The 14,858-nt window shown below is 41.7% G+C and overlaps 1 protein-coding gene across 1 annotated transcript in view; it reads right to left on the bottom strand.

The window, feature by feature from the left end:
- LOC122564660 overlaps positions 1-13,410 on the bottom strand; it is a 44,766-nt gene extending 31,356 nt beyond the window's left edge. Inside the window, exons 1-2 of the mRNA XM_043719743.1 lie at positions 13,254-13,410; positions 2,272-2,441 (exon numbers count right to left, since the gene is read on the bottom strand). Coding sequence (XP_043575678.1) covers positions 2,272-2,441; positions 13,254-13,343 — 260 coding nt within the window. The 5' untranslated portion in view covers positions 13,344-13,410. The remainder of the gene's footprint in view (positions 1-2,271; positions 2,442-13,253) is intronic.
- Between the last annotated feature and the right edge of the window lie 1,448 nt (positions 13,411-14,858).

Raw genomic sequence — 14,858 nt, 5'->3', positions numbered from 1 at the left:
CTGTGAGCAATGGCGAAAAAGTGGGAAAATATAGGAAGAATGAAAAGTCAGAAGTTTAGCAATGAGAAAATGTTTTATGATTATAAGCCTTAAATGATGAATTCAAAATCTTGAAATTGCGTGGTAAGTACCTTATTTCCACTAATTTGCATGTCACTAAACACTTTTTTTTTTTAAAAGTGGCACTTTCAATTTTCCTCACCTTTTCCAAGAACTTAGAAAGACGCAAATACTGAAATGTAAATTAGAGTGGGTACTTAGTGGCAGCAGCTCTTTGAATACCTGTCCTGGCCATCAGTGAAACTGTTCCTTTACAACAACGCTCCTCATGCTTCATGGTCAGCATCCTCACTGACTGTTTGTCCCATGCAAATTGGCATTGACAAACACCAGGAGAAAGTAAGGACTGCAGATGCTGGAGTGTCAGTCGAAAAGTGTGGCATTGGAAAAGCACATCAGGTCAGGAAGCATCCAAGGAGCAAGAGAGTCAATGTTTCAGGCAGAAGCCCTTCATCAGGAATGGGAATATTGATGAAATGCTTACACCTGAAATATCAATGCTCCTGCTCCTTGGGTGCTGCCTGACCAGCTGTGCTTTTCCAGTGTCACACTTCTCGATTGACAAACACCAGCCTCAGTGCGTCATCGTGTCTTGTCCATCTTGTCACATGCCCTTCAATACTTTACTTTGCAATAAAGCAGTGACAAAATGTGAATGTCACTGTAATCCAGAATCACAGATTACTGTCCTGGGGACATAGCTTTAAATCCCACAATGATAATGGTGAAATTTGAATTCAATTAAATAACATGGAATAGATCCTGACCTAATGGTGACCATGTAACCACAATCAATTGGTGTAAAAATTCACCTTGATCACTAATATCCTTTAGGGAAGGAAATCTGCTATCCCCACCTGGTCTGGCCTACATGCAACTCAAGACCTATAGCAATGCAGTTTGACTCTTAATAGCCCTAAGAGTTGACACTAAGCAATTATGGATGGGCAATATATGCTGGCCTAGCTAGGCCTACATTCCATGAACGAATGAAAAAGAAACTTTTGAGCTCAGAGACACCTACATTTTGCATGCTTCTGCCAGATAACTTCAGTGAGCAGAGACATACACATCACCACACAAGATGAATCTTATGACTCTTAGCGTGCTTTCTTAGCACATGCTCATTTGCATTTATTTGGTGGCTGCCAGCCTCAGTATTCTTCAAATTGGTTTTACAGCGCTCACTCACTGACTTCAACATTGCCTGGATTGCAGTTTGGGTCCAGATTGGCTTGGTCAAGTGGCATGGCTTCCTGAGGCAATCTGCAGGAATAAGGATTGCCCTCCACTCTGCCAACTTGTCTGCTTGCAACCTGTCTGTGAAGAAGGGAACAAGCTTTCCTCTCCTCTGGGCACCACAGTATGGGAAGAACGTGATTGTACTTAAAAGAATCACCATGTTATTGACTGGGATGGAGCATTTCAGCTATAAAGGGAGGCTGAGTAAGCTTTGGTTATTTTCTTTGGAGCAGAAAAGGTTGAATGGGGACCTGAATGATATGTATAAGATTATGATGGGCATGGATACGATGAATAGAAAGCAGCTGTTCCCCTTAGTGGAAGGGTCAATAACAAGCGCGCATAACTTTAAAGTGAAAATCAGGAGGTTTAGAGGGGATTTGAGGAAAAACTCTACTGCCCAGAGGGTAGTGGGGGTCTGGAATGAACTGCTTAGGAGGGTAATTGAGGCAGGAAACCTCAAGATCCTTAAAAAGTATTTGGATGAGCACTTGGAGTGTCATTACACTCAAGTCCACGGGCCCTATGTGGGAAAGTAGGATGAATGTAGATGATACCATATTTTCGGCAGTACAACTTAATGAACTGAAAGGCTTCTTCTGTACAGTATGATTCTACGACTATTCGCTTGCAGTGACTTTAGTAGTGTGCAGCTCGGCTTTATATATGACAACAGAAGTATTAATGATGGAAAGTCCTGGCAGTAATAAGAATTTCTGTCTCTCCTACCTCGAGATTCTATGAAAAAGGCCCCTTACAGCCCTGCTGCATAATTAATGAAGTGAAGAACAGAAGGTTGCATGATAAAAGTCTCTCCAAGTCATGGAGGTCAGAGTGTCATGAGTCTCAGTCAACAAAATATCTTAACTGAAAATTCAAAAATTCTGCCCATAGTTACACTGTGGATTACACTTAAAAGTTTCACATATTTCATCTCCACAAAATAAGTTGACTGCATTGATCACTTACCATGCAGTGACTTTACCTAAATTTAGTTGAGAAGAATCAGGAGGCTGTTTAAGAGATGGGCTTTGGTCTGTTGCTCTAATATCATACTTGTTCTTAATGGCAACTTTAAAGACTGTTGGCTTGATTGGTTCCAAGCCTTGTACACAGTTTACAGAAGAATCTAACTGGATCTATAAAAAGAAAAAAAAAATACTGACTAAGTCCTGTTGATGTCAGAAGTCACACAACACCAAGTTATAGGCCAACAGGTTTATCTGAAACCACAAACTTTTGCAGCCTGCTCCTTCGTCAGGTAAAGTGGATGGAAATATTCATGCAAATTATACCTCCTGAATATTCTGAAATTCTGCTGTCTGACCAACATTTAACTGGCATCTTTCCATTATAATCCAATGCTATACTCAAACCAAAACGATAGGCACAATGAATAATAAAATATAATTTCACCACAAAGGTTTATTTTTAGCTTGTTTTCATATGTATGTGGTGGGATGGGAAGAATCTTATTATATGAAAACGCCCTCTTCATGATACTCAACTTATTCTTCTGTCATTAATTAAAAGTTTTTGATTTTATTACAAAACACCAACAACATTTAGTCTTATTCAGAAAACATTCTTAGTAAATTACATTTTTAATGAAAAACACAGACAATTAAACCAAATTTACTGATTTTATTTTACAGATTAAAGATGACACTTCAAGGCAAACTAACAAATAAGGAGGCATATAGCATGCTAGGAGCAGTACCTAGGTATACTTGAAATGAGATGCCTACTTGGTGAAGTTATAATACTACAAACATTGGAAGCAGCATGCTTTTGACAGACCCTAAGTGATCCCATAACCAGAGACCAGATCAAAGCTCTGCATTTCTGTCACATCCAGTTGTAAATGGTGATGGACAGTTGGACAATTTTCAGAGGCCGCAGTTCCCAAAAACATTCTTGTCATTCATGATGTGAGCGCCCAGCAATAAAAAAGAATGAAATATTTGCAAAGTCTTCATCCAAAAGTACCAAATGAATGATTCATTTTGGCCCCCTCTGAGGTTCCAGGACCACAAATACCAGTCTTCAAACTCTTTGATTGCCTCAATGTGATGTTAAGAAACAGTTGAAGGCACTCGATACAATGTCTTTGGCTCTGACAATCCCCAGCTGTAAAACTAAAGATGTGCTCCAGAACCCTGCAGCCACACCCTTAGTCAAACTGTTGCAGCACAGCTATAAGCTGACATCTGTGTAGCAATGTGGAAAATTGAGCATGTAAGTCTTGTCCATAAAAAGCAGGGCAAGTCTAATGCAGTCAATTACCTCATCAGTCAATCCCAATCACAACAGAGGAAAAGTTGTGGTATTGACAGTACTATCTGCATTTACTCAGGAACAACTTAGCTCACTGATACTCAGTTTGGGTTCCACCAAAGTGACTGAGCTCCAAATCTCGTGACAGCCTGAGTCCACACATGGACAGAAGAGCTGAACTATGCAGGTGGGTGAAAATGTTTGCTCTTGATATCAAACCAGCATTTCACTGATTGTGTAATCAAGGGAGCCAGGCAAAATTATGACAATGAGAGTTGGGAGAAAGCTTTTCACTGGCTGAAGTTAGACCAAACATAAAGAGAGATGGTTATGGTTGTGGCAGGACAATCACCTAAGTCCAACAACATTACCCTGATGATCTCCTCCAGTCATGTCCTGAACTCAACCATCTTCAATTGGTTCATCAGTTAAGTTCTCTCCACCATAAGATCAGAAGTGGAAATATTCAATCATAATCGCACAGTTTTCTGTCTCTTTTGTAACTCCTGTTTGTTTGACGTTTAACATCATAACTATTGATGAAACTCTAACCACTAACACCCTCGGGTTCATTGACCAGACACCGAACTGGACTACTCACATAAATATTATTGTTGCAATAGGAGATCGAGGGTAATGAATTGTGTGACAAGTAACAAGTATAGGCCCCCCAATAGCAGCAGAGATGTGGAGAAACAGATTGGGAAACAGATTTTGGAAAGGTGCAGAAGCCACAGGGTCGTAGTCATGGGCGACTTCAACTTCCCAAATATTGATTGGAAGCTCTTTAGATCAAGTAGACTGGATGGGGCGGTGTTTGTGCAGTGTGTCCAGGAAGCTTTTCTAACGCAGTATGTAGATTGTCCAACCAGAGGGGAGGCCATATTGGATTTGGTACTCGGTAATGAACCGGGACAAGTGGTGGGCTTGTTAGTGGGTGAACATTTTGGTGATGGTGACCACAATTCTGTGACTTTCACCTTGGTTATGGAGAGAGATAGGTGCGCACAACAAGGTAGATTTTATAATTGGGGGAAGGGAAATTACGATGCTGTAAGGCAGGATTTGAGGAGCATACGTTGGGAGCATACGTTGTCAGGGAAGGATGTGGTGGAAATGTGGAACTTCTTCAAAGAGCAGATACGACGTGTCCATGATATGTATGTACCTACCAGGCAGGAAAGAAATGGTCGTGTGAGGGAACCTTGGAGCCTTTGATATGACAATTGTTGTGAGATTTGAAAATTCATTAATTGGCTATGGAGTATTTTGAGACGTCCTGAATTTACTGCTACACTTCCCAACACTACAATGTGACCGCACTTCTGAAGGACTGAATTGGCTGTCCAGAGCTCTGTATTGGTGAAACTTGGGGCAAAAATAGGCCATTCAGTCCTTCCAGCCTGTTCTTCCGTTTCACATAGTCATTGTGTGATAACTATGTGATCTGCTTGTATTGCTCACAAGACAAAGCTTTCCACTGTGTCCCGGTACATGTGACAATAAATTCAATTCAATTCATTGTCTCTTAAACATAAAAATCCATCTCTTTCTTGAATATAATCAGCAACTTGGAATCCACAGCTTCTTGTGGTCACACACTTCACAGACTGACCAGCCTCTGCATGAAGAAATATTTCCTCATCTTAATCCTCAATGGCCTAACAACCTGTCCTCAGACTGTGTCCTCTGGTTTTAAACTCCCCAACCTGGGAAAATATCCTCCCTACAATCTAAACCCCAGAACAGTGAGCTGTCAGTCCTGTTCATGTTTCAGCCAAGTTTCTGTAAAAGCTCTGAAATCCCAATCCCATGTACTTAAACACACTCTGAGTTTATCAGCCTTATCTGGAAGACCCCTTGCACTGAAATAAATGCAATTTCGTTCTTCAGAGTTACAATGTACCCTGATTCTCTCTTTTCTTTCTTTTCTAATTGGTGTGCTCTCTTCACATTCAGAACCTTCCCCACCAACCTTTCTATTTACGCCATGACTTGTAATTCCTCCACTCTCCTCTCTATCTGTATAAAGTCTCTTTGGGTGGAACGAGCAAAGCTCCCTGCTAAGATATGGGTCCCTTTCCAGCTCGGGTAAGACCTATCCTCTTTGAACAGGTCTTTTCTGTCCCAGAGGAGACTCCAATGTGTGCAACTGGACTTGAAATCATACAGAACTGAGATTCCAGACAACATCTATGTTGATCTTAGCTGGGCAGTTGTAGGGGTGGCACAAGTTGAAGGAAAAATTGAGGACTGCAGATGCTGGAGATCAGAGTCAAAAAGTGTGGTGCTGGAAAGGTGTGGTACTGTGGTCAGGCAGCATCCGAGGAGCAGGAGAGTCGACGTTTCAAGCATAAGCCTTTCATCACATTCACGGTGAAGAGCTTATGCTCAAAACATCGACTCTCCTGCTCCTCGGCTGCTGCCTGACTGGCTGTGCTTTTCCAGCACAACACTACGTGGCACAGTTGAAGTCAACCTTCCTGAGGTAGAACAGGTAAGTGTTTGCACTTGATGCGGATAACTGGTCCCGTCTTGGAAACTGGTTTCTGCTGAGCACAGACGAGAGCATGATTTGAGGTGGGAACTTGACTGTCAGAAAAAGCTCCCAAGAAGCAGCTCCAAAGGAATTTTGAAGTCTGGCAGCACTGAGGGACTTGCATCTCAGCAAGTGCCTTCAGCTTTGAGCCAAGGGGGAAGTGGGTGGAAGTGTGGACAAGCCCCTGATCTCTCCTCGTGATGCTCTCTTGGGTGCAAAGCTCACCACCTCTTCTTGAAAGTGGTCCCTTTGAAGACAGGTGCAGGCAGCAGCCGCTTGAGTTCCTCCTCTTCACCCCCCCCTCCATTAGCCCTCCCCACCATCACCAACGACATCTGCCAACACGGATGAGGTTGGAGACGATGTGGTTTTGCCAAGAGGCTCCTTCACCTCATCCCAACAACAGTCTACTCACTCTCACTGGATGTCATTTCTCTGCTTTGCAGAGAAGATTTACCAGGATGTTGCCTGGAATGGAGAGGAAGTCGTACGAGGATAGGTTGAGAGTTCTCGGCCTTTTCTCGTTGGAACGGCGAAGGATGAGGGGTGACTTGATAGAGGTTTATAAGATGATCAGAGGAATAGATAGAGTAGACAGTCAGAAACTTTTTCCCCGGGTACAACAGAGTGTTACAAGGGGACATAAATTTAAGGTGAAGGGTGGAAGGTATAGGGGAGATGTCAGGGGTGGGTTCTTTACCCAGAGAGTGGTGGGGGCATGGAATGCGCTGCCCGTGGGAGTGGTAGAGTCGGAATCATTGGCGACCTTTAAGCGGCATTTGGATAGGTACATGGATGGGTACTTAATCTAGGTTAGAAGTTCGGCACAACATCGTGGGCCGAAGGGCCTGTTCTGTGCTGTATTGTTCTATGTTCTCTATGTTCTATGTTCACCTTGTAACCAGCATTCCCTTTACTTATCAGCTGTGAAAGCCTCCAAGGCTCCTTTGCCACTGTGACTTCTGGAAAGCAATGCTGTGATTGACGTGCCGACAGCACCATACTTGGAACATTGGAGTGCTTGCAGACCCATGCAGCTGCATACTTTAGAGGGAACATTGCTTCTGACCGCTCAAAGCCAATTCAACATTGATAAGCAACAAGTCAGCATTATGACAAATACTGACAATAAGAAATGCTGGAGATCACAGCAGGTGAGGCAGCATCCATGGAGAGAAAGCAAGCTAATGCTTTGAGTCTAGATGACTCTTCATCAGAACTGCTCTTCACTTGCTTGGATGAATGCAGCTCCAAAAACACTAGGGAAGCTTAACATAATACAAGACATAGTAGTTCACTTGATCAGCACCCCACATACCATCTTAAATATTCACTCCTTCCACAGCCAGCACACAGTGGCAGTTGTGTGTATCAAACATAAGAGCGATAAAGGTTTATAACATATTACAGCAAACATTTTATTGACCAGCACCTATGGGACCAGGAGTTTGCCGGTTGATCAAATATTCCTGATAATCAAGAGGTCCACATAATCAATGTAAACACACACACTAAGTAATGGAAGTGTAATGCAGGGGATACATACATCACTGTTATATTTTAATTCCTTAAGAACTTAAATGTGGAATTAGGAAGGCTAAAAGGAGCCATGAAATATCTTTAAGCAAGTATCCCAAGGCTTTTTATACAAGTATTTGAAAAATGAGGGTAACCAAGGGAAAGAGTAGGCTCACTCAAGGTCAAAGGAGGGAAGTTATGCGTGAAACCACAGGAAGTGGGAGAGATCCTTAATGAGTACTTTGTATTGGTAATCACGATGGAAAAGGACATGACTGATGTTGAGGTCAAGGATGAGTGTCTGAATACTCTAGAGAATGTTAATATATTGAAGGAGGATGTTTTGGGTATCTTAAATTGCATTAAGGTTGACAAGTTCCAGTTGGGATCTATCTCAGGTACTGTGAGAGGCAAGGAAGAAATAGCTGGGGCATTAGCAGATATTTTCACATCCTCTTTGACCACAGATGTGGTTCTAGAGAACTGGAAATTAGCCAATGTTGTTCCCTTGTTTAAGAAAAGAAAAGCAGGGATAATCCAGGAAATTAAAGACCAGTGAGCCTGACGTCTGTGGTGGGAAAGGTCTTGGAGAAGATACTGAGGGACAAGCTATATGGAAGAAAATAGCCTAGTTAGTGACAGGCAGCATGGTTTTGTATGGGGAAGGTCATATCTCACCAACCTGATTGAAGAGATGGGAAAGGTAATTGATGAAGGAAGGGCTATGGATGTAGTTTATAAGGGCTTTAGTAAGGCATTTGATAAAGTCTCACATGGCAGATTGGTACAAAAACTAAAATCATATGGGATTCAGGGTGGGCTGGCAAGATGGATACAAAACTGGCTTGGTCCTAGAGAATAGCAGTGGAAGGGTGTTTTTCATAATGGAGACCAGTAACTAGTGGTGTTCCACAGGACTCAGTCTTAGGTCCTCTGTTGTTTATAATATACGTCAATGATCTGGAGGAAAATGTGTGTGGTCTGATTAGTAAGTTTGCAGATGACACGAAGATTGTTGCAGTTGCTGATGGTGATGATTGTAAAAGGATACGAGAGGATGTAGATAGATTGGCGACTTGGGCACAGAAATAGCAAATGGAGTTTAATCCATACAAATGCGAGGTGATGCATTTTGGAGGATCAAATTTAGGTATGAATTATACTGTAAATGGCAGAACAATTAGGAACATTAACATAAAGATAGATCTGGGCGTGCAAGTCCGCTGTTCCCTAAAAGAGGTAACATAAATGGCCAAGGTGATTAAGAAGGCATGCTTAGAGTACAAGAGTTGGCAAACCATGTTGCAGCTATATAAAACCCTTGTTAGGCTACATTTGGAGTATTGTGTGCAGTTGTGATCGCCACACTACAGAAGGATGTGGAAGCTTTGGAGAGAATGCTGAGAAGGTCCACCAGGAGGTTGCCTGGTCTCAGAGGCATTGGGCGTGAAGAAAGGTTAAAAATTCTAGGATTGTTTTCACTGGAAAGATGGCAGCTGAGAGGGGGCCTGATAGATGCCTACAAAATTATGAGAGGCATAGCTGGGTGGAGAGTCAGAGATTTTTTCCCAGGGTTGAAGTTTCAATTACAAGGGGGCACAGGTTCAAGGTGAGAAGTGGAAACTTTAAGGGAAATGTGTGAGGGAAGATTTTCATGCAGAGAGTGGTAGGAGCCTGGAAAGCACTGCTAGAAGAGGTGGTGGAACCAGGTACGTTGGCGAAATTTAAGAGCCATCTGGATGGTCACATGAATAGGGAGGGAATAGAGGGAAACAGACATAATAAGAACAGAAGATTTTTTTTTAGTTTAGTTAGGGCATGATGCTTGGCACAAGGTTGGAGGGCTGAAGGGCCTGTTCCTATTCTGTACTTCTCTTTTGTTCTTTTTATTTATAGCATAAATTACTTAAATAAAACTTAGCCCACTCGGACCCTCAACTGATTATTCGAACATTGCGGTAGATTATTGTATTTGAGGAGAAATTGAATCAACTGTTGATACTTCATGTAGCCGTTCGACTGAACAACAAATATATTTATATGGAGATGAATGTATTAAAAAATTGTAATAATAAATTTTGGTTTTAACCTTGTGAAGCTGATTTCTTCTTTTTAAAACAGAAGGCTATTTTTGAACAGTAAGTTCAAATCTCATTTCCATGAAAGCATGTAACTTAAGCTAAATGATTAGATAAACTACCTGGAGAGTTAAATGATTAAATTTTATTCCATACAAAAAGACAGGCCACTGGCTGCAATTAGTTTTCAGTTGTGTAGAACAGTTTCATACCAACAGAAGGGTAGTTTACTTTTTTGGCAGTCTGGCCCAGGCCTTCAGACGAAAACAAAGTCTTAAAACTGCTTACATATGGGACTTCTTAAAATTCAGTTAGTGAAAGTCAATGAAGTAGCTATTATTTGTGTAGCTTAATGGAGAAATAGAGAGTAATGGACAGTAATGGTGAGAATCACCTTTGATGAATGTTAGAAAGTCACTTAAAAGGAAATGTTTGCGAACTTGTCAGTTAGGTAAGAAATTAAAAAGAGTTAAGGCAGGAGTGATACGTTCTTACTTTATTCTAAGGATATATGGGTGCACTGGCTCAGCCAGAATTTATTGCCAATACCCAGTTAGGCAACACTAAAAGAATGGCAATTTATTTCCAAGTCAGGATGATGAGTGCTTGGAGAGGAAGTTGCAAGTAGTGGAGTTCCCATATATCTGCCTTATCTTTCTTGATGGTGGTGCTTGAGGGTTAAAAGATGTGGGCTAAAAGCTTGGTGAATTTCTGCAGTGCACCTTGTTCATCTTGTACATACTGTTGCCACTTTGCACCAGTAGTGAAGGGAGTCAATGCTTGTGAATGTGGTGCCAAGTAAGAGGGCTGTTATGACCTGGACTTTGTCAAGTTTCTTCTCTAGGAATGAGTGGCGATAAAGGATATTACTAGGAAAAGATTATTTTGCTGTTACAATAAGATCTTTTCAATTTGTCTTTTCTATATACATGCACATACAGCTTTGTTTTATTTCTTTTTTTTATATAATAAACTTGCATTCTTTTGCTAAGAGAACATTGGCAGTATCGGGTGAATATATTCAAAAACTGACAACCATAGTAACCAAATTGGAAAGATAAAACTTATGATCGAACAAGCCAGGTTTCAACCTGAGATATGACTTGTGCAATATTACCGCAGGTGGAATCATAACACAAGATATACTGTGACAATATATCATGCCTTCTTCAAGAGCAGACACCAATTTCGCAACATCTACCACCTAGAAGGCTGAGCAGCAGATGTATGGAACATCACCATCTTTCAGTACCAGAAAAAGATTTATTATTTTTTACTATCATTTTGAAATTAAAAAGTAAAAGTTAATTCAACCTGTTTGGAAACTTCTCAAAGATGCTTGCATCCTAAAGTTATGAAGGTGTTTGATTATAAAATCAGAAATTAACTTCATGGCCTACACTGTGTTGTTAAAGTTTGGGAGGATGCTAGCATGGCTATATTATGAATGAACTGGGAATACACCAAGTGCGTTGTTCATGATGTCAAACAGCCTTTCAGGGTGATTTGGTACATATTCTGCAAACCTAAGTGAAACAAATGCAGTTAACAACCTCTCCCGGGGAATCACTCACAGTGGAATGTACATTCATTCCCAGGAAGGACTCACACCTTCAATATTTATAGGGTCAGCCATTGAAATGATAGGTAGAGGTGCTTTTGACTTACATTTTTGCTCTTACAAAGTTTGGGAAAGTACCAAGTTATAAATTGAAGGAGTATTGATGCCTTCTTGGTTTTAGACAGTTGTGTTGCTGCATCCTGGTAGGAGGTCAGAGGAATATTGTGACCTGTCCTCACAGAGGCTGCCATAGGTATGGGACCTCGTCTTCAAACCACACAGAAAGATTTCTGTAGCCGAGGATACGGAAATGGGAGCTGCGTGGAGAGGGAGGAGGACTAAGGCTTTTCTTGAAAGCTTTATCCATCAAAGGGCTTCAGGTAACATGTCTCATACCACTGCCTCAGCCAGGAGCAACACGTGAAACACTTGTGATTCACTGTGGAGGTGGTCACAGAAATATGCTAATTTCATCAAAATGTGCCTGCAGCATTAACAGCAGGCACGACAGTGAAACAAGTAGTTGACAGGGTCAAAGTTGTCTTCAATTTTTAGATCAGAATCTTCTCGGCAAGCGCAGGCAACATCACCAACATCTTACAATTTTGTCATTGATCGCTGTAGCCAAAAGATGATGGATGTTCTGTGAGGCTGAACCACGACACCTTCTCCTTATAAACATAGAGAAGTAGAAGGAATGGGCACACCTTTGCCATTGGTGTGGACAGCCATCCACACATTTATCACTCATACAAACAGGGGAGATTACAAAAGTTTCCACTTCATTACAGTGTACAGAGGAACCTTGATTATCTGGTAATCGATTATCAGAATTTTGGATTATCCAAACAAGTTCGCAAGGTCCTGATGCTTGGCTAAACTGTGTTATCTGGCATTCAATTAACCAAACAAAATATTCCCCGCCTGTGTCCTTCGGATAATCGAGGTTCCTCTGCAATTGGCATGTGTCCATGCTCAGCCCAAGGTTACCTCACCATCAAGGATATATTTCCCTCCCCACCCCTATCTGTGGTCCAGAGAGACCATTTCCTCCGTGACTCCCTTGTTAGGTTCATGTACCCCACCAACCCACCCTCCACTTCCAGAACCTTCCTCTACCACCCGCAAGAAGTGCAAAACCTGCGCCCACACCTCCTCCTTTACCTCTGTCCAAGGCCCAAAGGATCCTTCCACATCTGACAAAGATTTACCTGTACTTCCACACACTTCATCTCTAGTATGTCTACATTGGGGAGACAGGATGCCAACTTGCGGAACATTTCAGAGAATATTTCTGGGAGACACGCATTAAACAACCCCACTGCCCTGTGGCTGAACATTTTAACTCCCCTCCCACTCTGCCAAAGACATGCAAGTCCTGGGCCTTCTCCTCTGCCAAACCCTAACCACCCAATGCTTGGAGGAAGAACATCTCATTTTCCACCTTGGGACCTTCCAAACACACAGGATTAATGACAATTTCACCAGTTCCCTCATTTTCCCTCCTCCCACCTTATCCCAGATCCAACCTTCCAACTCGGCACCGCCATCTTGACCTGCCTACCTGTCCATCTTCCTTTCCACATATCTGCCCAACCTTCTCTCCAACCTTATCACAATTATTCTCCCACCTTCAACTACCTACCATTCTCAGCTACCTTCACCCGAGCCCCACCCCTTTCCCATTTATCTCTCAGTCCTTAGGCCACAAGCCTCATTCCTGATGAATGCCCAAAACATAGATTCTCCTACTCCTCGGACGTTGCCTGACCGGCCGTGCTTTTCCAGCACCACATTCTTCGACTCTGACCTGCAGCATCTACAGTCCTCACTTTCTCCACTATACAAATGCATGTCAACATACAAGACTAAATTGCTAGCAAGTGGATAAACTGCCAATTTTTATTGAGAATGGGGATTATATATGAAGAATTGGAGCCGCGTGCGACCTGTTCTATTCCCTGGAACTTGAGTATACCTGTTTTTGCTGCGCTGCCGGATTCCCCCGAACTCTTCGGTAGTTCAGTAACGTTCTCCGTCTCTGGTTAATATCTGTGCATTTTTCCATCTCATTTTTCTCTGGAGACAAAACTGTTTACATTGATCCAAGTTGACTCTCGCTCCCTGAATGGCTTGTCCCACCTGTACGTTCGTTGGCAGAATTCGCGCGAGCTTGTTCCGTCGTCATGGTAACCACGCTCGCGCATATTAACGGGCTCTCGGCTTCGCTCAAAGTTAAATTTAAAAAAAAACGGCCACTTTGTCATATGCAAAATGACTGCTGTATTTCTTGGCACGTCGATTTGTCTATCGAAAATGTAAGTTTTTAATTTAAAACTGATGTAGAATATATGTTTGGTGAACTAGCTTTCGCTGCTATGATAGAAAAAGTCCCCTCTCTATTCCCCACTTTTTGCTTCTGTTAGCTAAATCTTTCTCTCACCAAATATATTATCACGAAAGACCATTGCATGTTTCAAATGGATATGTGAAAGTAGAACTGTAATTATACTCTTGTGTAATATTTTGGTACGTAGACCTATTTTGGTGCTTCCTCTTCCTCAAAAATTCCAATTAGCACTTAGAAAACAGGGTTACACGATTATTAATTTTGGCTAATAAAATACCGTCGTATTTGCATAGTACGATTACACCAAATGCTGCTGGAGACGTAAAGTGACAACAGAGGAATCATACACAATAACTGCAAACGTATGTGTTCAATGATTAAATTCTTCTATATTTGGTAATGTGTGTGCATTTATTAATGCTGTGTTTGATTATTTAATCCTGTTAATGCATTTCGAGTAACCTCCTAAAATTGAAACAAAATACTGCAGATGCTAGAGATCTGAAATAAAACATAATGCTGGAGAAATTCAGCAGACTTGGCAGCATTTATGAAGAGAGAAACAGAGTTAAATTTTTGAGTTCAGCGTGATGCCTCTTCAAAACTGAACAATGCTGCCAGCACTTTCTGTTGCATGCATGTAAACTTCATCTCTGGATAGCTCTGCAGTATAAAATATGCAAGGATCTACAAAAAAACAGACAGATAACCAGGTCGGACCTACAAAGAATGAAACCTGAAAGCAACAATACCCCCAGATTCTATGGACTACCTAAAGTGCACAAACCAGACATCCCAATCAGACCCATAGTATCACTACCAGGGACACCATCACACAAACTAACTAAAGAACTACAGCAAAAACTGAAACACCTGATCAGCGGATCCAGACAATCTATACAATCAACACAGGAATTCTTGGACATCATCAGAAATATACACATAGACAAGGAAGAAACTATGGTCTCATTCGACGTAACAGCCCTGTTCACCTCTATTGACAAAACCCTAGCCAGAGAAACAATAGCCAACCTGCTGGACATACAGAACAGACAACAGGACGTTGAACCTATCAACAAAGACGGCATACTTAAACTACTGGACTTGTGCCTCACAACACACTTCACATTCAACAACCAGATATACGAACAAATCAACGGAACACCCATGGGCTCACCGATCTCTGGACTCATAGCAGAAGCAGTAATGCAAAGGTTAGAACAAACAGTCTTA

This window comes from Chiloscyllium plagiosum, chromosome 30 (genome assembly GCF_004010195.1).
Source record: "Chiloscyllium plagiosum isolate BGI_BamShark_2017 chromosome 30, ASM401019v2, whole genome shotgun sequence".
Classification (NCBI taxonomy): domain Eukaryota; kingdom Metazoa; phylum Chordata; class Chondrichthyes; order Orectolobiformes; family Hemiscylliidae; genus Chiloscyllium; species Chiloscyllium plagiosum.
The sequence above is the reverse complement of the archived record's forward strand: the minus strand, read 5'-3'. Positions and strand labels throughout refer to the sequence as shown.